Consider the following 22,316-nt stretch of genomic DNA (forward strand, 5'->3'; position numbering starts at 1 on the left):
TAGGGCATAATTACCCGTAGATACATGTTTGGTCATTTCTTCGAAACTCGTCTTGAACAAAAATAATGATATCTTAAGACGACACTTACCTAGGCTATACAAAGATCATTCTTAAAAAGTTTACCATCTCTCTCTAACATAAATAACCTCGGCTATAGTAGCGTGCTTCAAACATGGCAGAAACGACAATTGTCAAAAACCCGTCGTCCTTACTCGCTCGTTTGGGAATTTATTTCTTTAATAATAAGCATGCTAGAACATTGAAACAAATGGCATTGTCTTTTGCAAAGAATGCAACACCGCATGTAAAAATTCAAGAAAAAAATTACAAATGTACTTCACTGGTTGAATCCAAATGCAACCATATCCGCCGGTTTTTTAGAATAAAAGTTTGAAGTTCATCGAACAAAGTTGGAAAATTTTCTAATTCTCTAGGTAAATAAGTTTGAAAGTTAGAAAATTATCGAATTTCTTAGTGTAGGAAGTTCAAAAGTTCAAACTTTTTAGTGCAAGAAGTTCGAAAGTATGAAAATCATTGAATTTTTTAGTCTGTCAAGTTCAAAAGCTCGACAAGCATCAAATTTTGCAGCGTAATAAGTTTTAAAGTTCGAAAAGGATCATATTTTTTAGTGTAATAAGTTCGAAGGTTTGAAAAACATTGCATTTCTGAACATGCAAAGTTTAAAATGTGTCGAACTTCTTAGTTTAACAAGTGCAAAAATTCGACTTCCATCAAATTTTTCAATATAGAAAGTTAGAAAATTTGAAATCTTTCTAACCTTTTGAACCGCTTGATTCAATCATTGAAACTTTGGTTAGAAAAAAGTCTGCGGCATCCTTAATCAACAACAGATGACCACATAATCGTCTGTAGTGCCCCTTTAATGGCCAAATGACTCCAGAGTCCCAAATTTTTTAATATTCGGGAGGACAATTGCATCGTTACACGTGATAGAAAAAAGAGAATAGGAAAAAAGTAAGTAGAGCTAAACATTTGACTAAAAACCCCAAGATTGGGACAAGAAGGGACGGACAAACACAGCCTCAAACACAGCTGAAATTTATTCGACAACGAAAGGGCCTATATATAGGCATCAAATCCTACACAAAACACTAGAGACGAGAGAGAGAAAGAAATGGGGAATCCCGTGCCACAAGCAGTACAACAAAGCAACCTTTACAGTAGAACTGAGAAGCAGTGACCTCCTCTAGAATAAAAACGAAACTTTTTTTTTATTGTTTACTTTGGGAGTGTTTTCCAAAAACCCAAATTGTTGGATTTTTAGTCAAATGTTTAACCAACAGCAGCTCGTTTGTGCCCTAACCATTCACTAAGTAAAGCTCATCATGAGAAGCAATTTTACCGTGTTGAAATTTAGTATACTGGTGTATTTCTCAGTGGCGATTTCAAATATGCAATTAGTTTCCAGATTGCTTTACTAGACCCTGAGTTATCACTAAATTTTAAATCTTAATTAGGTCCTCCTTGTGGGTCATTAGCGTAAAATTCTTCAGAATATATCAAATTTTTATAGAATTGCATTCATCTAGGCAAGTTTTGTGCGGTGATGCTATTTTAAGCCTGATTTATTGATACTGTCAAGATCGGTCATAACGAAGTCTGTTATAACAAAACAGCGGCTACTGCAAAGCGATCACGATTTCCCATTGTCTTTTGCACTTCGTTAACTGAAGTCACTTATAACAAAATAGCGGATATAGCGAAGTGATTTCCGATTCCCATTGACTTTGTTATAACCGGTCTCGACAGTATTACATTAGTAAAAAAACACTTGCAACCAAGTTGCACAAATTCTACAAATATTTCTTATATATTCTGATGAATTTTAGGGTAACAAAACGTAAGGAGGCCCCGATTAAAATTACAAATTTATTGATAACTCAGGATCTAGAGAAGCTATCTGAAAACTAATTGCATATCTGAAATCACCACTAAGAAATACATCAGTATATTAAATTTCAGCACAATAAATGAAAAATAAAAGAAAGCTTAAAGAATAAATAAAAGAAAAATCTTATCTTGAACCTCCGGGTAAAGTCATGAAACGTGGAATGTGCGCAGCGTGTTTTGAGCTGCACCGGCTGTGTATTTATCGGCGTTTCTTAACTCAGAAGACACGCCGCATGTGGCGTGTATCCCGACTTGGTCCTTAGGTTAAAATGCATTTAAATTATTTATTTGTAAATTGTTAAATGCATATATATTTGATTGAATTGTATATTGTGTCATAGCATGTGTTTTATGCTTGGTTGTATTTTGGGATTTTTATTCAATTTTTATCAAATTGTACAGTGTGCCAAACAGAGAGTTTTTAAGCATGAAATGCTTTTTAACGAAACTCTCAATCCCAAAATCTTGTTCGTCCAACCAGCCATGTATTTCCCGTTAAATATAGCGGGAAAATTAAACTGAAATTTAAGTAATGTGACATCAGTTAATGTCACGTGACCTGACATCGTGTGATCTACGACAATAGTTCTCAAATGGGGGTCTGCGTACCCCAAAGGGTCCCCAAAAGCATTCTAGGGGCCCGCAAAGCCCCGTCTCATCAGACAACCCTGGCAATAAAAGTTGTCTATTTTTCAAATCGAGAAGAATGTTCCAATATTCGTGTGAGATTTCTTGTGTCTATCTCAATGAGAGAAGTCTACTTCACACTAGCCCTTAGTTATATCCCTTTATTAAATCATTATCATAATTAACCTAAACATCTCCCTTCACCTCATTACGAACGGGGTCATCTTTTCCAATGCACAAGGGGTCTGCGCAACATGAATGGTTGAGAACCACTGATCTACGATACAACAATTAAGTTTCCCAGCTAAATTTAGCAGCAAAAATTGATGTAATGTTACTGGACAAAGCGTGACCTATACGCCAATTCAGTTTCCCCGCTATATTTGGGGGGGAAATCAACGTCGCATGACTTTCAGTTTGTCTGCTAGATTTGACGGTGGAATTGACGTCACGTGACCCTATGACAGGAGACACATCAATATAATTTCCCCACTAAATCCAGCAGGAAAATTAATGTCACGCTATCTATGCGCCACTTTTGTTTACCCGCTTAGTGGAAATATTGATGCCATGCGACCTATGCACCCAGCTTCCCCCTCACTGTATATTGTGGAAATTAATAAAAATAAAGCTTCTTTACTCCCCAAAACAATGGTTTAATGTAGTCTAAATAATTTTAAACGACTGCACTTCAAATACTGTATTTCATGCCATACAGTGCAACCAATTTATAACGATACCACATATAACGATCTACTGCTTATAACGATCAGTTTCTAGAGTTTTTAGACTGGAAATGATCAATTTCTAGTCCAGATACAATGGTAAACGGTTATAATGATTGAAATTTCGGGTTTTCTCATTTTCGTTATAAGTGGGTTGCACTGTAGATAGCACTTATGCCCAACTCCCACTAGAGCGACAAACACCCAGGTAGCACACTTTCTAGGGCCAGCTTGGGCCAATATTGGTGCTTGATTGTAGTAAGCTGGCCCAGCATCGTCCAAGGAATACGATCGCCCGCCAGCCTGGCACTTCATTGTATTTTCTGGCCCAAGGTTTCCATGCTACAGCCAGGAAAGGGCTTCCTTGGCTGGAGCTTGCATTTTCCCGGCCAGGGCCGGCCGATATAGACAGACCACTGCCAGGATGTGCACTCCCTTGGCTGGAGCTCGCATTTTCCTGGCCAGGGCCGGCCGATATAGACAGACCACTGCCATGAAGTGCGTTTCCTTGGCTGGAGCTCGCATTTTCCCGGCCAGGGCCGGCTGAGATAGACAGGCCACTGCCAGGATGTGTGCTTCCCTGGGGATTCACTGAGATTCCCTGGCCCAAACAATACAAGAAACAGACAGCGTTCGGCCATGTTGCCAGACCACAGAAAGCAATAAAGGTGAATTGCAGTGATCAGCTGTACCCTGACTGGAGCTCGGATTTCATAGGGCCAGAAATACCAGTGATATGCCGCTGTTACTCCGGCCGGCTGAAAGGATGACCAAGAAGCTCCACGCCCAGGCTGTCCAATCAGCCCAGCCAGAGATGCCCGACGACCCGCCTGGTAGCGCGGACTAAACAGCTAACGCTGAACCGAATAAAACTAAGTCTCCGGGTTGTTTTAAATTGGTTCCCGTGTATTTTATTAACAAAGGTCACATTCTTGAACATGCACATTAATAGCATTTTCGTTAATACTAGCCTGTTCTCAAGAAAGATAAAATCTGAGACTCTCAAACAGAAATACAGAAATGGTCTATGGCAGTGGTCGGCAACCAGCGGCCCGCGGGCCGCATCCGGCCCGCGAGGTAGTATCATACGGCCCTCAGTCTCCCGGTAACCCCCTTTCCCCCTACGCAGTCAGCTAAAGAAACAAAAAAAAAAAAGTTGACTAATTCGCTGCCCGTCTGCGAGCAGACTTTTTCACGAATGAAGTGCATAAAATCCAACTTCCGCTCACGAATGACTGACAAGAACCTCCACAATGTTTTCCGACTCGCAGTTAGCAGCTTGAATGTGGATGTTCGTAGTTTGGCGAGCGCAGTTCAACACCAAAAGTCTCACTGAGAGGAGTCTCTAGATTTTCGTGGAAATATTGTATCTCGTATTGTTTGTCTTGAAATAAAGAAACTGTTTATTTTCGATTTATGTATGTCAATGTAAGTTCGTGCAAGCGCTTTTTTTTTTAATTCCCCCACCCCCCCCCCCCCCCCGCTCTGCTTGCCGTCCGGCCCGTTCCGCCTTGGCTTAGCGGCGACTCGGCCCGTATCGCCAAAAAGTTGCCGACCACTGGTCTATGGTCGTCTATTTAAAATTATAAGGCAGGCTATCACCCCTTATGGCCCTCTATGGTTGGCCATAGAAATCCATAAAGACAGCTACAGCCGGCTGTAGAAAAATCTATAGCCCTATGTCTAAAAACTGGGAACCAATAAAATACCTTTAGACGCCTATAGAAAACTATATGGCCCCGTGTCTAAAGACAGAGAACCAATAAATGTTCTTTTCCCGCCTATAGAAAACTTCTTCGCCCCGAGTTTAAAGACAGGAAACCAATAAATTGTCTTTACCCGTCTATAGAAAAATTTATGGCCCCGAGTCTAAAGATTAAGAACCAATAAATTTTCTTTCCACGCCTACAGAAAATCCCTACCGGCACTTACTTTTTTTTAGTAAAAACACTTCACGTTAGAAAATTAAATCAATACTAAGTTTCTGTCAGGCCGGTGACAAACCATGACCCAAGATATGTTCTCTGCTGTTGCAACAAGTCGTGAAAACCAGTAATATTGTTTGTTTGAAAAACCCATTAAAATACTTGTACAAAAATTAAAATTAATTATTTCCCCCAAAAGTGAAAATAACTTACACTGGGCGCCGAACACTGCAATCAAGCAATAGATTGATTGCAATCTTCAGTACCAGTGTACTGCATGTCATCATTGTATTGTCAACGTGATTGATCAAACTTATTGAAAAGTAAATTAACACATTTTAATTAATTAGCCTAATGATCTACATTTACTTTTTTCAGGGTTTTGAAATAAAAGATGGGGGCTATTCCAAGAGACAATTCAAATAATGTATTAAGTATGAGTAATATTTGCTCCGCCTCTCCGTGTTTTTGCGACAAATGATGGGTCACCGGCAAAGTCGGATTCAAAAATTAGACTGCCATATATACAGCTATTCCGAACATAGCGTTTGTAGATCTGCGTTAGTGCTGTTGTGTGGGGAAGTGTTCTGCTTGTGTTGTGTGTGTTCAGAGATGTATGTATATCTATACATAGATTTACACATATATCTATACATTGATACACATACACCATGTAGCGTTCACAAGTCGGGGGAACTTAAAGTAAAACTTTTTTTTTAGGGTTTGCTGGCTAAAGAAAGCCATAGAGAAGTTTTTATTCAACCATTAGAAAAGCTAAAGAGCGCTATGGGTGGACAGCGATAGGGCCAGAGAAAAAGCTAAAGAAAAGTAGAAAAACACATACTGCAACATTATCATCCCCAAGACTGGCTTGCCCGTGAAGAGCCACCCTGGTCCGAGTTCTTTTTACCCATATAGCCAGGATTGGCTGACCCGGAAACAGCCACCCTGGCCCAGGCTGTATTTGCAGGATGGAGCCCAGATCGGCTAGACGGGGAATTGCAGCTTACTGCCAATCTTGGCTTGCCAGGTTGGCTCTAGCTGAAGCCTTGGTGCAAAACAAGCATGGCCCAAGGAAAGTTTCCTTGGCTGCCCAACCTGGCGCGATCTAGAGCCAGGGAATTGTGCTACTTGGGCAGAAGCAAACGACAGTCAAAAGCCACACATGCAGCATGCTCGCGATGGTACCTTTGGCAGGCGTTTAGTCATTCGGTGCTAGTGAAGTAAGCACGAGTGATTGCGAGCCTGCCAAAGATACCCTCGCGTGCATGATGCTCGTGTTTGAGCATAGCCTCCTTATTCTACAAAGCCTGTCAAACTGCGAAAGACTATGGTTTGAGGCCTTTCACTGTCGTTTGTTTTTGTTTGTCACTCTAGTGAGACTCGGACACTAAGAGATAAAAGTCGCTGCCAATTTTTTTAGTAGTTTTTTTTTTCTCAAGCTGCCCTTCAAGAGATTAGCAGCTCGAGCAGCTTTTTTTCCCCGGTTTCCCCTTCGTAGTTCTGTTGAGAAAATAAAGTTATTGTATTGTATGTACTTTGTATGTACTCGTCTCGTTCGAGTCGCTCTACAGGGTGGAGGCCGCTCACCTTTGTCGACAGCTGGACGGGACGAGGCCGCCCCGACGGGTCCACGAGGACGACGTGCGTTCCCCCGAAGGCAACAAAGTGGTCGTCATTCTGCGAGGCAGTCACGTGGGCGGGACCCGGGAGGGACAGCAGCTGGCGACAGGGAGTCGCAGCAGACGAGGACGGCGTACCCACGTCCGCCATGCACACTTCTCCTGCCCATGCGGGGAGGACAAAGAGTAAAGAGAGTGAAATTCCTCGCCGAGTCTGACGTGACATTGTGACGTCACATGACATGGTGCTGCACCGCATGGTCACCTGATGTAAGGTCAAGTGACCGTGCGCTTTCCCGACGATTACGTAGCATCGCGACATCAAGACGTGACATCAGGTCACGCCACGACGCCACAGGAGACCTTTAAATGTTATACATTTTGGAGCACTTTTGGAGTATTTCGTACGAGGAACAGACCTTCCAAAAAAATATGCACCTTTCATTACCGGCTGCAAACATCATTTGAAGCTGCCACATTTCGGTCGTGAATCACTGGCGCGTGTCGGATACGAGCACTCCGTCGGCGTTCGGTAACTTTCCTCTAAATCGGTGGGTAGGCGGGGACGTTGGCTTTGCGCTCCTGTTCAATCGCACGCTTGGTGCTGGAAGAGATGCCCAAGACATGGTGACCATCAATGTTGCTTTGTGGGAGTTTATGAAGGATCTATTGCCCTCTAACCCTTACATTCCATATTCAACAGACTTGCCTTGAGGTTTGTTTACGAGCATTTTTATTTCGCAATGCGTGCGGACTTTACTCTGTTGTATGGTACATCTGGACGCAAGGATGTAATTGTTAGGCAACCCCAGCTCATATGGGCTTTGTGATTGAGCTCTCCTTCACCGCTGTATATCTAAAACAAACACAGCAGCTTCTTTCGCCAATGGAGCGACTGTAGGCAGAAAGTTTGTTCGAGCTTCACCGCGTAGCTCGACATGACACTATAAATTAGCAGCACTATTGTGGTAATTATCAAAACAAAAAAAACAAAAAAACCTTTCTCAGCCAATGCATGTCCTTTATGCTGATGCAGAGCCTTGTACTTTATCAAAACTGGCAGAACTACATAACAGGCTTTTTTTGTCCTCTGCCACATAAAGTCACTGTTCAAAGCACTTGTGTGCTATTATACACCAAATTTAATCCTCACACATTTGGAAGCGAATGTGTCACACCTCGTAATGTGCAAAGATCCGGCTCCAGAAAGAAAATCTGTGTTTTCCGGCACTGCAGTTCAAACGGTTAACCTTACAGCCTCACATGAAACACACCCATGTACAATATGCAAAGCATCACGTGACACGCATCGCATCCTCACCCCTGGCGTAGGAAACAATGGCGTGGCTCTTGCTCAAGGCCACAGAGCTGACGTGGCCTGAGTCATCTGCAAACGGCACCCCATCCACGGTCAGTGTCTCCACCTCCAGTCCGTCGCAAGTCCGATGCCACAGTCGGACTTCGCCGCTAGAGTAGCTGCATTGGAAAACCGGCAGAACACCGTTGAACTACTTAGAATCCTTTCATTCCAAAAACACTCACACTGAACAAAGTATTTGCCCACTGCACTTTGCAGGATTTTGTTCACTATATCTTCAGAGATTAAACATTCTATTATACCCCTTCAAATGAAAATTTACAACACCAAGCAAGATTTAATTTAACTCTGGTCAGTCCTTTGTATGCCCTACCCTGTCAGGCACAGAGCTACTGAACATTCACGTTCAAATACCATGATATCCTCTAACTCAGTTCATATTGTTACTGTACTAGGCATTTGTTTTTTTATTCAAAGAGATTTTTTAGAAAGCCAAGATGACAGTTACTTGGGGGGTTACGCTCACAACAATGCATTGAAGAGTTGCATACCCATTTTGGAAACTTTTTCATTATGTGTGGAGCGTGCTGTCGGCACATTTGCCAAGGAGACATTTCTGAAACAGTGATGAAACACCCAAAACAAGTATGCCACTCTTAGAAACATTTATTGCGAGCAAAAACTTAAGTTTTTCTTGTGCATCCAGTTTCAGAACCAGGCGACAAGAATGCAAAACCTGGTCAATAAATATCCCGAAGCCCGCTACTTTTTAGCAAAATGTATAAATTGGTTTAGTCACTTATAGCCTTCAATAGAGAAACTGCAACATGACCTGTAACAATAGAAATAAGAAGTTGATAAAAAATTTTAGTTAACCAGCAGATTGTGTGCGATGGTTTTCCCTGTCTAACATCCGCCGAGCCCCACAAACATGCAGCGGAAACAGGGTCCTGTAATGATAACCTCTATTCTTAAGAAGCTTGTTCGAATTAAAAACAAACGGCCTACACATATCAAACTCCGTCCAATGATGTACCGATTAGCCCATCTTTCAATCTTAATACAAAATTTTATGAATGACGTGCAAACTGCCTAGGTAGGCAAGAGGTTCTGCGCTAGTGCATCGACATTACGCTACCAAGGACTCCTCCTCAAACTAAACAAGACTGTGTACTGTTTAATCTGAGAACAACTTGGTTTCATCTCTGAAATGTCCTCGTGCATTGTACTGGCCAGCACTCTTCTCAGCTGGTTGTGCGTGGTTTAAACATAGCACACTGCAATGATTCCGTTCACTGATGAACAGTAGGTGAGCAGCAGCACCGTGCAAAGTGAGAAGTAACGGCAAAAATATTTTAAAACAAACCCACCGAATACTACTGTTAGAGAATTTAGTCGATTCGTTGCAAAATGTATGACCCATAATTTTGCACTCTCCCGTACAGTCTGGATTAGGAATGTCGCAAAGCTCCCAAGGTACAAGTTCAGCCAGGTTCGAGCACTTCAAACCTTTAACGTAAAGTCTGACTATTATATATGCGCATGCGCAGGTATTCAAGACAAGCCAACACCACTCGACAGAGGAGGGGGTGCGAAATCTACCGCTTCACATTAATAATCTCATTATATAATAGTAAAAGCTTATATGTTTACTTCATACCATGTAAAATTTAAAACAAACTACTTACTAACTATATCAACTATTATTTCATGAAAACTTCAAAAGTTTTGTACAGAAGTCGATCAACACCATTTTAAGGTAAATCCGTCAAAACTTCCCAAAAGTATGAAGGTCCTCCTGCCGGCCTCCTTGAGCGAGTCGGATATTCGTGGCGCCTAACAGTCCGAAGACAAGGCCGTGAAAGTGGCTTCGAAAACCCGAGCTGAAAATCGCCGCTAGTCAACGAGAGGATGAGAAGCACAAGGTCTCTCCGTCGAATGCCCAGCCTTCGTCACCGTCAAAGCATTCTTGAAGGTAGGAACATTGCGCCAGAGCCGGGAGAGCCGAAAGACCTCCCTGCTGTTCTTGTCCTGTCGGCGACTGCGATCCAGAGGACACGAAAGGGTACGCACCCGGCAACCACGACTGCGTCCGAAGAGTCCACGGCCGACAGGACTCCGGCCCGCGAGTACTCGAGCTCGTAGAGTCTCCCTATCCGATTCTGAAAGCAAGGACATCTATGAATAAATGGAACAGCGCGGAACATAGGACAGAAAGAACAGGACAACACGAGCACTGTTCCATTTAGTCATGAACCAACTAGCCCATCAAAGCACACTGCTCACATCTATGAAGGTAGGCTGAACCGCCATCCCTCAACCGAGACAGACGGACAGCGAGTTGCGAAAGGCTAAACCCTACCTGATCACTTGCAATTTAGGGGGGTAGCCCACGGAAAGTGAAAAACCAAATCTGATGGAGATATTTTTTTTGTTGTTTTTATTTTAAGAGCATGGTTAATGCCCAGCCTAGCTAGTTAGGCCGTCCATTCCGCGCCCCGATGCAATGTGAAAAACAAGGAATCTACCTTCAATTACCGTATTGATTCGAATATAAGGCGAGCTTTTTTTCCAAAATCCGTAGTGTCAAAGTCATAGCCCGCCTTATATTCGAAGCTCAGTATAGCAATATGACGATTTTTTTTCTTTTTCTCGGGTCCTTCAACTGCCCCCTCGCCTTATAATCGTGACCGCCTTATATTCGAATAAATACGGTATAATTCTGCATGTGTGAAGACACCACCGTTTACGATTTAAGATACCTCAGAAAGTTCCCTAATATCACCTCATCGCTACCACTTTCATTGCTATTAGGAATACCACCAAACTTTGTTGAAACCAAACTGATATGGTTCAAATCAATCAACTCTGGTGAATGCTGGAGACCAGATTTTGAAATGCGATGGCAAAGTGTATGTAAAGTTTTGTCTCTTCCTGTGAATCAGCAGATGTTAGCACAGGATGGTGTCCAGTTCTCTTCCTCTTGTCCTTGTCTTCGAGCGCTCCCATCTATTCTCAAATTCATCACAAACTCGCCCAACAATGAGCACTGTCTATTGAAGAATGCTGCAAATACTGTGAATGTGTCTGCTTTCCTCAATAATATTATCAATAATGGAGCGAGCTTTTAGCTTTAACATACCTACCCATCTGCCTTGACCTCGTGGCCAGCAGTGTGTTCAAAGTGAAAAATGAAAGAAAAGTCTTACTCAATGAAAGTTAGAAAAAACAATGGCATCCCACTCAACAGGTGAGAAAAAATTGTTGGCTAAATCGCTGCACAGATTGTCATTAAAATGCGATAGCATGCTGTACCGTATTATACTGCGTAAATGGTTCGTTACTAAATTGTTTAGGTCCTGTTATGGAAATTCTAGGAGTATCTTTCGTCAAAGTTCATGAAGTCTTCCATCACATTTAAAGCTCGTTCGCAAAATTTTACGACCTAACCATCTGCTTCCTATGGATCGGTCTCCCACGACCAACCAACAACTTTTCTTGTAGCGTTACTGCAACTAGAATGTTTCTCTCTTACTTATGTATATGAACATAATAAGACCCTTGGTAACTTTTTTTTCCATTCTCAAGCAAGTATATATTACATGGATTCACTGGGTGCATTACCGCCGTATGCATACTGAAGTAGGTCCATAACAGGTGCGTGCGGCCTGCTTCGCTGGTTACAAATCGATCCGCGGATGCGAGAGCGTGTAGGATTCGCTCATAAACGCCACCTCATTTCTGCCAGCAGGCTGAAAGGCATGCCACAAAACGCTTGAAACGAAAGGCAGGAAACGAAATGCATGCCACGAAACGCATTCGGTTACCTTCCAATTGTGTCTGAGCACAGACTCCCGCTGCATCTGGTCTCGAAGGAAGCGCTTCCAGCCCGCCTTTTCCATGGCAACCACGTCGTCTGCGAACCCCATCTCCCGGGAGTGTCTGTGCCACAGCAGCTCATCGTCTGCTATGCTTCGCCAACTTCGGCTCACCTTTGGGGGGTAGAGAAAAATACAGGCCGATCCCTCGGCAATGTGGTGTCGCACGTTTGATGTCTACAAGCTGGACGGGTTTTCTTTATGCTATAGTCGCTGACAGATTGAGTACGACAGCACACGATGACGCTTTGGCATCTCGTGAGCCTCAAGCACGCTGGAGGCCGGGCATTCAAAAGAGAGGACCTTCATTTCTCGCCTTATCAATGACTACGGGAAGATTTATTTAGTGGCTGCGATAGCAACAGGTAACACAGCAAATTCCTTCTTTAGCAGAAGCATGAGATAGGAGGAGGAAAGCCAGTCGGTCTGGGCTTACGGGGTTTGGTCACAAAAAAAACTTTCAGCCTTTCCACTCTGGTGAAGAAGGAAGACCAGGAAAGCTGTATTATGGTGGAACAACCTAAAGCACGACTTCTTGGACGAACTCAAGGATGATGCTAGAGGACGACGTCCAGGACGATCTCAAGGACGACGTCTAGGACCACCTCGAGGACGACATCTAGGACGACGCCTAGAGAAATTCAGCCTTTCCACTCTGGTGAAGAAGGAAGACCAGCAAAGCTGTACTATGGTGGAACAACCTAAAGGACGACTTCTTGGACGAACTCAAGGATGATGCTAGAGGACGACGTCCAGGACGATCTCGAGGACGACGTCTAGGACCACCTCGAGGACGACGTCTAGGACGACGCCTAGAGAAATTCAGCCTTTCCACTCTGGTGAAGAAGGAAGACCAGGAAAGCTGTACTATGGTGGAACAACCTAAAGGACGACTTCTTGGACGAACTCAAGGATGATGCTAGAGGACGACGTCCAGGACGATCTCAAGGACGACGTCTAGGACCACCTCGAGGACGACATCTAGGACGACGCCTAGAGAAATTCAGCCTTTCCACTCTGGTGAAGAAGGAAGACCAGCAAAGCTGTACTATGGTGGAACAACCTAAAGGACGACTTCTTGGACGAACTCAAGGATGATGCTAGAGGACGACGTCCAGGACGATCTCAAGGACGACGTCTAGGACCACCTCGAGGACGACATCTAGGACGACGCCTAGAGAAATTCAGCCTTTCCACTCTGGTGAAGAAGGAAGACCAGCAAAGCTGTACTATGGTGGAACAACCTAAAGGACGACTTCTTGGACGAACTCAAGGATGATGCTAGAGGACGACGTCCAGGACGATCTCAAGGACGACGTCTAGGACCACCTCGAGGACGACATCTAGGACGACGCCTAGAGAAATTCAGCCTTTCCACTCTGGTGAAGAAGGAAGACCAACAAAGCTGTACTATGGTGGAACAACCTAAAGGACGACTTCTTGGACGAACTCAAGGATGATGCTAGAGGACGACGTCCAGGACGATCTCGAGGACGACGTCAAAGACCACCTCGAGGACGACGTCTAGGACGACACCTAGAGAAATTCAGCCTTTCCACTCTGGTGAAGAAGGAAGACCAGCAAAGCTGTACTATGGTGGAACAACCTAAAGGACGACTTCTTGGACGAACTCAAGGATGATGCTAGAGGACGACGTCCAGGACGATCTCGAGGACGACGTCTAGGACCACCTCGAGGACGACGTCTAGGACGACGCCTAGAGAAATTCAGCCTTTCCACTCTGGTGAAGAAGGAAGACCAGCAAAGCTGTACTATGGTGGAACAACCTAAAGGACGACTTCTTGGACGAACTCAAGGATGATGCTAGAGGACGACGTCCAGGACGATCTCGAGGACGACGTCTAGGACCACCTCGAGGACGACGTCTAGGACGACGCCTAGAGAAATTCAGCCTTTCCACTCTGGTGAAGAAGGAAGACCAGCAAAGCTGTACTATGGTGGAACAACCTAAAGGACGACTTCTTGGACGAACTCAAGGATGATGCTAGAGGACGACGTCCAGGACGATCTCGAGGACGACGTCTAGGACCACCTCGAGGACGACGTCTAGGACGACGCCTAGAGAAATTCAGCCTTTCCACTCTGGTGAAGAAGGAAGACCAGCAAAGCTGTACTATGGTGGAACAACCTAAAGGACGACTTCTTGGACGAACTCAAGGATGATGCTAGAGGACGACGTCCAGGACGATCTCGAGGACGACGTCTAGGACCACCTCGAGGACGACGTCTAGGACGACGCCTAGAGAAATTCAGCCTTTCCACTCTGGTGAAGAAGGAAGACCAGGAAAGCTGTACTATGGTGGAACAACCTAAAGGACGACTTCTTGGACGAACTCAAGGATGATGCTAGAGGACGACGTCCAGGACGATCTCGAGGACGACGTCTAGGACCACCTCGAGGACGACATCTAGGACGACGCCTAGAGAAATTCAGCCTTTCCACTCTGGTGAAGAAGGAAGACCAGCAAAGCTGTACTATGGTGGAACAACCTAAAGGACGACTTCTTGGACGAACTCAAGGATGATGCTAGAGGACGACGTCCAGGACGATCTCAAGGACGACGTCTAGGACCACCTCGAGGACGACCTCTAGGACGACGCCTAGAGAAATTCAGCCTTTCCACTCTGGTGAAGAAGGAAGACCAGCAAAGCTGTACTATGGTGGAACAACCTTAAGGACGACTTCTTGGACGAACTCAAGGATGATGCTAGAGGACGACGTCCAGGACGATCTCGAGGACGACGTCTAGGACCACCTCGAGGACGACGTCTAGGACGACGCCTAGAGAAATTCAGCCTTTCCACTCTGGTGAAGAAGGAAGACCAGCAAAGCTGTACTATGGTGGAACAACCTAAAGGACGACTTCTTGGACGAACTCAAGGATGATGCTAGAGGACGACGTCCAGGACGATCTCAAGGACGACGTCTAGGACCACCTCGAGGACGACATCTAGGACGACGCCTAGAGAAATTCAGCCTTTCCACTCTGGTGAAGAAGGAAGACCAGCAAAGCTGTACTATGGTGGAACAACCTAAAGGACGACTTCTTGGACGAACTCAAGGATGATGCTAGAGGACGACGTCCAGGACGATCTCAAGGACGACGTCTAGGACCACCTCGAGGACGACATCTAGGACGACGCCTAGAGAAATTCAGCCTTTCCACTCTGGTGAAGAAGGAAGACCAGCAAAGCTGTACTATGGTGGAACAACCTAAAGGACGACTTCTTGGACGAACTCAAGGATGATGCTAGAGGACGACGTCCAGGACGATCTCAAGGACGACGTCTAGGACCACCTCGAGGACGACATCTAGGACGACGCCTAGAGAAATTCAGCCTTTCCACTCTGGTGAAGAAGGAAGACCAACAAAGCTGTACTATGGTGGAACAACCTAAAGGACGACTTCTTGGACGAACTCAAGGATGATGCTAGAGGACGACGTCCAGGACGATCTCGAGGACGACGTCAAAGACCACATCGAGGACGACGTCTAGGACGACACCTAGAGAAATTCAGCCTTTCCACTCTGGTGAAGAAGGAAGACCAGCAAAGCTGTACTATGGTGGAACAACCTAAAGGACGACTTCTTGGACGAACTCAAGGATGATGCTAGAGGACGACGTCCAGGACGATCTCGAGGACGACGTCTAGGACCACCTCGAGGACGACGTCTAGGACGACGCCTAGAGAAATTCAGCCTTTCCACTCTGGTGAAGAAGGAAGACCAGCAAAGCTGTACTATGGTGGAACAACCTAAAGGACGACTTCTTGGACGAACTCAAGGATGATGCTAGAGGACGACGTCCAGGACGATCTCGAGGACGACGTCTAGGACCACCTCGAGGACGACGTCTAGGACGACGCCTAGAGAAATTCAGCCTTTCCACTCTGGTGAAGAAGGAAGACCAGCAAAGCTGTACTATGGTGGAACAACCTAAAGGACGACTTCTTGGACGAACTCAAGGATGATGCTAGAGGACGACGTCCAGGACGATCTCGAGGACGACGTCTAGGACCACCTCGAGGACGACGTCTAGGACGACGCCTAGAGAAATTCAGCCTTTCCACTCTGGTGAAGAAGGAAGACCAGCAAAGCTGTACTATGGTGGAACAACCTAAAGGACGACTTCTTGGACGAACTCAAGGATGATGCTAGAGGACGACGTCCAGGACGATCTCGAGGACGACGTCTAGGACCACCTCGAGGACGACGTCTAGGACGACGCCTAGAGAAATTCAGCCTTTCCACTCTGGTGAAGAAGGAAGACCAGGAAAGCTGTACTATGGTGGAACAACCTAAAGGACGACTTCTTGGACGAACTCAAGGATGATGCTAGAGGACGACGTCCAGGACGATCTCGAGGACGACGTCTAGGACCACCTCGAGGACGACATCTAGGACGACGCCTAGAGAAATTCAGCCTTTCCACTCTGGTGAAGAAGGAAGACCAGCAAAGCTGTACTATGGTGGAACAACCTAAAGGACGACTTCTTGGACGAACTCAAGGATGATGCTAGAGGACGACGTCCAGGACGATCTCAAGGACGACGTCTAGGACCACCTCGAGGACGACCTCTAGGACGACGCCTAGAGAAATTCAGCCTTTCCACTCTGGTGAAGAAGGAAGACCAGCAAAGCTGTACTATGGTGGAACAACCTTAAGGACGACTTCTTGGACGAACTCAAGGATGATGCTAGAGGACGACGTCCAGGACGATCTCGAGGACGACGTCTAGGACCACCTCGAGGACGACGTCTAGGACGACGCCTAGAGAAATTCAGCCTTTCCACTCTGGTGAAGAAGGAAGACCAGCAAAGCTGTACTATGGTGGAACAACCTAAAGGACGACTTCTTGGACGAACTCAAGGATGATGCTAGAGGACGACGTCCAGGACGATCTCGAGGACGACGTCTAGGACCACCTCGAGGACGACGTCTAGGACGACGCCTAGAGAAATTCAGCCTTTCCACTCTGGTGAAGAAGGAAGACCAGCAAAGCTGTACTATGGTGGAACAACCTAAAGGACGACTTCTTGGACGAACTCAAGGATGATGCTAGAGGACGACGTCCAGGACGATCTCGAGGACGACGTCTAGGACCACCTCGAGGACGACGTCTAGGACGACGCCTAGAGAAATTCAGCCTTTCCACTCTGGTGAAGAAGGAAGACCAGGAAAGCTGTACTATGGTGGAACAACCTAAAGGACGACTTCTTGGACGAACTCAAGGATGATGCTAGAGGACGACGTCCAGGACGATCTCGAGGACGACGTCTAGGACCACCTCGAGGACGACGTCTAGGACGACGCCTAGAGAAATTCAGCCTTTCCACTCTGGTGAAGAAGGAAGACCAGGAAAGCTGTACTATGGTGGAACAACCTAAAGGACGACTTCTTGGACGAACTCAAGGATGATGCTAGAGGACGACGTCCAGGACGATCTCAAGGACGACGTCTAGGACCACCTCGAGGACGACATCTAGGACGACGCCTAGAGAAATTCAGCCTTTCCACTCTGGTGAAGAAGGAAGACCAGCAAAGCTGTACTATGGTGGAACAACCTAAAGGACGACTTCTTGGACGAACTCAAGGATGATGCTAGAGGACGACGTCCAGGACGATCTCAAGGACGACGTCTAGGACCACCTCGAGGACGACATCTAGGACGACGCCTAGAGAAATTCAGCCTTTCCACTCTGGTGAAGAAGGAAGACCAGCAAAGCTGTACTATGGTGGAACAACCTAAAGGACGACTTCTTGGACGAACTCAAGGATGATGCTAGAGGACGACGTCCAGGACGATCTCAAGGACGACGTCTAGGACCACCTCGAGGACGACATCTAGGACGACGCCTAGAGAAATTCAGCCTTTCCACTCTGGTGAAGAAGGAAGACCAGCAAAGCTGTACTATGGTGGAACAACCTAAAGGACGACTTCTTGGACGAACTCAAGGATGATGCTAGAGGACGACGTCCAGGACGATCTCGAGGACGACGTCTAGGACCACCTCGAGGACGACGTCTAGGACGACGCCTAGAGAAATTCAGCCTTTCCACTCTGGTGAAGAAGGAAGACCAGGAAAGCTGTACTATGGTGGAACAACCTAAAGGACGACTTCTTGGACAAACTCAAGGATGATGCTAGAGGACGACGTCCAGGACGATCTCAAGGACGACGTCTAGGACCACCTCGAGGACGACATCTAGGACGACGCCTAGAGAAATTCAGCCTTTCCACTCTGGTGAAGAAGGAAGACCAGCAAAGCTGTACTATGGTGGAACAACCTAAAGGACGACTTGGACGAACTCAAGGATGATGCTAGAGGACGACGTCCAGGACGATCTCAAGGACGACGTCTAGGACCACCTCGAGGACGACATCTAGGACGACGCCTAGAGAAATTCAGCCTTTCCACTCTGGTGAAGAAGGAAGACCAGGAAAGCTGTACTATGGTGGAACAACCTAAAGGATGACTTCTTGGACGAACTCAAGGATGATGCTAGAGGACGACGTCCAGGACGATCTCGAGGACGACGTCTAGGACCACCTCGAGGACGACGTCTAGGACGACGCCTAGAGAAATTCAGCCTTTCCACTCTGGTGAAGAAGGAAGACCAGCAAAGCTGTACTATGGTGGAACAACCTAAAGGACGACTTCTTGGACGAACTCAAGGATGATGCTAGAGGACGACGTCCAGGACGATCTCGAGGACGACGTCTAGGACCACCTCGAGGACGACGTCTAGGACGACGCCTAGAGAAATTCAGCCTTTCCACTCTGGTGAAGAAGGAAGACCAGCAAAGCTGTACTATGGTGGAACAACCTAAAGGACGACTTCTTGGACGAACTCAAGGATGATGCTAGAGGACGACGTCCAGGACGATCTCGAGGACGACGTCTAGGACCACCTCGAGGACGACATCTAGGACGACGCTAGAGAAATTCAGCCTTTCCACTCTGGTGAAGAAGGAAGACCAGCAAAGCTGTACTATGGTGGAACAACCTAAAGGACGACTTCTTGGACGAACTCAAGGATGATGCTAGAGGACGACGTCCAGGACGATCTCGAGGACGACGTCTAGGACCACCTCGAGGACGACGTCTAGGACGACGCCTAGAGAAATTCAGCCTTTCCACTCTGGTGAAGAAGGAAGACCAGCAAAGCTGTACTATGGTGGAACAACCTAAAGGACGACTTCTTGGACGAACTCAAGGATGATGCTAGAGGACGACGTCCAGGACGATCTCGAGGACGACGTCTAGGACCACCTCGAGGACGACGTCTAGGACGACGCCTAGAGAAATTCAGCCTTTCCACTCTGGTGAAGAAGGAAGACCAGCAAAGCTGTACTATGGTGGAACAACCTAAAGGACGACTTCTTGGACGAACTCAAGGATGATGCTAGAGGACGACGTCCAGGACGATCTCGAGGACGACGTCTAGGACCACCTCGAGGACGACGTCTAGGACGACGCCTAGAGAAATTCAGCCTTTCCACTCTGGTGAAGAAGGAAGACCAGCAAAGCTGTACTATGGTGGAACAACCTAAAGGACGACTTCTTGGACGAACTCAAGGATGATGCTAGAGGACGACGTCCAGGACGATCTCGAGGACGACGTCTAGGACCACCTCGAGGAAGACGTCTAGGACGACGCCTAGAGAAATTCAGCCTTTCCACTCTGGTGAAGAAGGAAGACCAGCAAAGCTGTACTATGGTGGAACAACCTAAAGGACGACTTCTTGGACGAACTCAAGGATGATGCTAGAGGACGACGTCCAGGACGATCTCGAGGACGACGTCTAGGACCACCTCGAGGACGACGTCTAGGACGACGCCTAGAGAAATTCAGCCTTTCCACTCTGGTGAAGAAGGAAGACCAGGAAAGCTGTACTATGGTGGAACAACCTAAAGGACGACTTCTTGGACGAACTCAAGGATGATGCTAGAGGACGACGTCCAGGACGATCTCGAGGACGACGTCTAGGACCACCTCGAGGACGACGTCTAGGACGACGCCTAGAGAAATTCAGCCTTTCCACTCTGGTGAAGAAGGAAGACCAGCAAAGCTGTACTATGGTGGAACAACCTAAAGGACGACTTCTTGGACAAACTCAAGGATGATGCTAGAGGACGACGTCCAGGACGATCTCGAGGACGACGTCTAGGACCACCTCGAGGACGACGCCTAGGACGACGCCTAGAGAAATTCAGCCTTTCCACTCTGGTGAAGAAGGAAGACCAGCAAAGCTGTACTATGGTGAAACAACCTTAACGACGACTTCTTGGACGAACTCAAGGATGATGCTAGAGGACGACGTCCAGGACGATCTCGAGGACGTCTAGGACCACCTCGAGGACGACATCTAGGACGACGCCTAGAGAAATTCAGCCTTTCCACTCTGGTGAAGAAGGAAGACCAGCAAAGCTGTACTATGGTGGAACAACCTAAAGGACGACTTCTTGGACGAACTCAAGGATGATGCTAGAGGACGACGTCCAGGACGATCTCAAGGACGACGTCTAGGACCACCTCGAGGACGACATCTAGGACGACGCCTAGAGAAATTCAGCCTTTCCACTCTGGTGAAGAAGGAAGACCAGCAAAGCTGTACTATGGTGGAACAACCTAAAGGACGACTTCTTGGACGAACTCAAGGATGATGCTAGAGGACGACGTCCAGGACGATCTCGAGGACGACGTCTAGGACCACCTCGAGGACGACGTCTAGGACGACGCCTAGAGAAATTCAGCCTTTCCACTCTGGTGAAGAAGGAAGACCAGCAAAGCTGTACTATGGTGGAACAACCTAAAGGACGACTTCTTGGACGAACTCAAGGATGATGCTAGAGGACGACGTCCAGGACGATCTCGAGGACGACGTCTAGGACCACCTCGAGGACGACGTCTAGGACGACGCCTAGAGAAATTCAGCCTTTCCACTCTGGTGAAGAAGGAAGACCAGCAAAGCTTTACTATGGTGGAACAACCTAAAGGACGACTTCTTGGACGAACTCAAGGATGATGCTAGAGGACGACGTCCAGGACGATCTCGAGGACGACGTCTAGGACCACCTCGAGGACGACATCTAGGACGACGCTAGAGAAATTCAGCCTTTCCACTCTGGTGAAGAAGGAAGACCAGCAAAGCTGTACTATGGTGGAACAACCTAAAGGACGACTTCTTGGACGAACTCAAGGATGATGCTAGAGGACGACGTCCAGGACGATCTCGAGGACGACGTCTAGGACCACCTCGAGGACGACGTCTAGGACGACGCCTAGAGAAATTCAGCCTTTCCACTCTGGTGAAGAAGGAAGACCAGCAAAGCTGTACTATGGTGGAACAACCTAAAGGACGACTTCTTGGACGAACTCAAGGATGATGCTAGAGGACGACGTCCAGGACGATCTCGAGGACGACGTCTAGGACCACCTCGAGGACGACGTCTAGGACGACGCCTAGAGAAATTCAGCCTTTCCACTCTGGTGAAGAAGGAAGACCAGCAAAGCTGTATTATGGTGGAACAACCTAAAGGACGACTTCTTGGACGAACTCAAGGATGATGCTAGAGGACGACGTCCAGGACGATCTCGAGGACGACGTCTAGGACCACCTCGAGGACGACGTCTAGGACGACGCCTAGAGAAATTCAGCCTTTCCACTCTGGTGAAGAAGGAAGACCAGCAAAGCTGTACTATGGTGGAACAACCTAAAGGACGACTTCTTGGACGAACTCAAGGATGATGCTAGAGGACGACGTCCAGGACGATCTCGAGGACGACGTCTAGGACCACCTCGAGGAAGACGTCTAGGACGACGCCTAGAGAAATTCAGCCTTTCCACTCTGGTGAAGAAGGAAGACCAGCAAAGCTGTACTATGGTGGAACAACCTAAAGGACGACTTCTTGGACGAACTCAAGGATGATGCTAGAGGACGACGTCCAGGACGATCTCGAGGACGACGTCTAGGACCACCTCGAGGACGACGTCTAGGACGACGCCTAGAGAAATTCAGCCTTTCCACTCTGGTGAAGAAGGAAGACCAGGAAAGCTGTACTATGGTGGAACAACCTAAAGGACGACTTCTTGGACGAACTCAAGGATGATGCTAGAGGACGACGTCCAGGACGATCTCAAGGACGACGTCTAGGACCACCTCGAGGACGACATCTAGGACGACGCCTAGAGAAATTCAGCCTTTCCACTCTGGTGAAGAAGGAAGACCAGCAAAGCTGTACTATGGTGGAACAACCTAAAGGACGACTTCTTGGACGA

At 46.8% G+C, this 22,316-nt stretch overlaps 1 protein-coding gene across 1 annotated transcript in view; it reads right to left on the reverse strand.

Annotated features, from left to right (window-relative positions):
• The window catches only part of LOC8034812 (F-box/WD repeat-containing protein 8), a 58,556-nt gene that overhangs the window by 21,765 nt on the left and 14,475 nt on the right, over positions 1–22,316 (reverse strand). Inside the window, exons 3-6 of the mRNA XM_029968459.4 lie at positions 11,957–12,121; positions 10,203–10,291; positions 8,133–8,287; positions 6,780–6,973 (exon numbers count right to left, since the gene is read on the reverse strand). Of these exons, the coding sequence (XP_029824319.2) occupies positions 6,780–6,973; positions 8,133–8,287; positions 10,203–10,291; positions 11,957–12,121 (603 nt within the window). The remainder of the gene's footprint in view (positions 1–6,779; positions 6,974–8,132; positions 8,288–10,202; positions 10,292–11,956; positions 12,122–22,316) is intronic.

Source organism: Ixodes scapularis, unplaced genomic scaffold, assembly GCF_016920785.2.
Source record: "Ixodes scapularis isolate PalLabHiFi unplaced genomic scaffold, ASM1692078v2 PGA_scaffold0__279_contigs__length_252992795, whole genome shotgun sequence".
Classification (NCBI taxonomy): Eukaryota; Metazoa; Arthropoda; class Arachnida; order Ixodida; family Ixodidae; genus Ixodes; species Ixodes scapularis.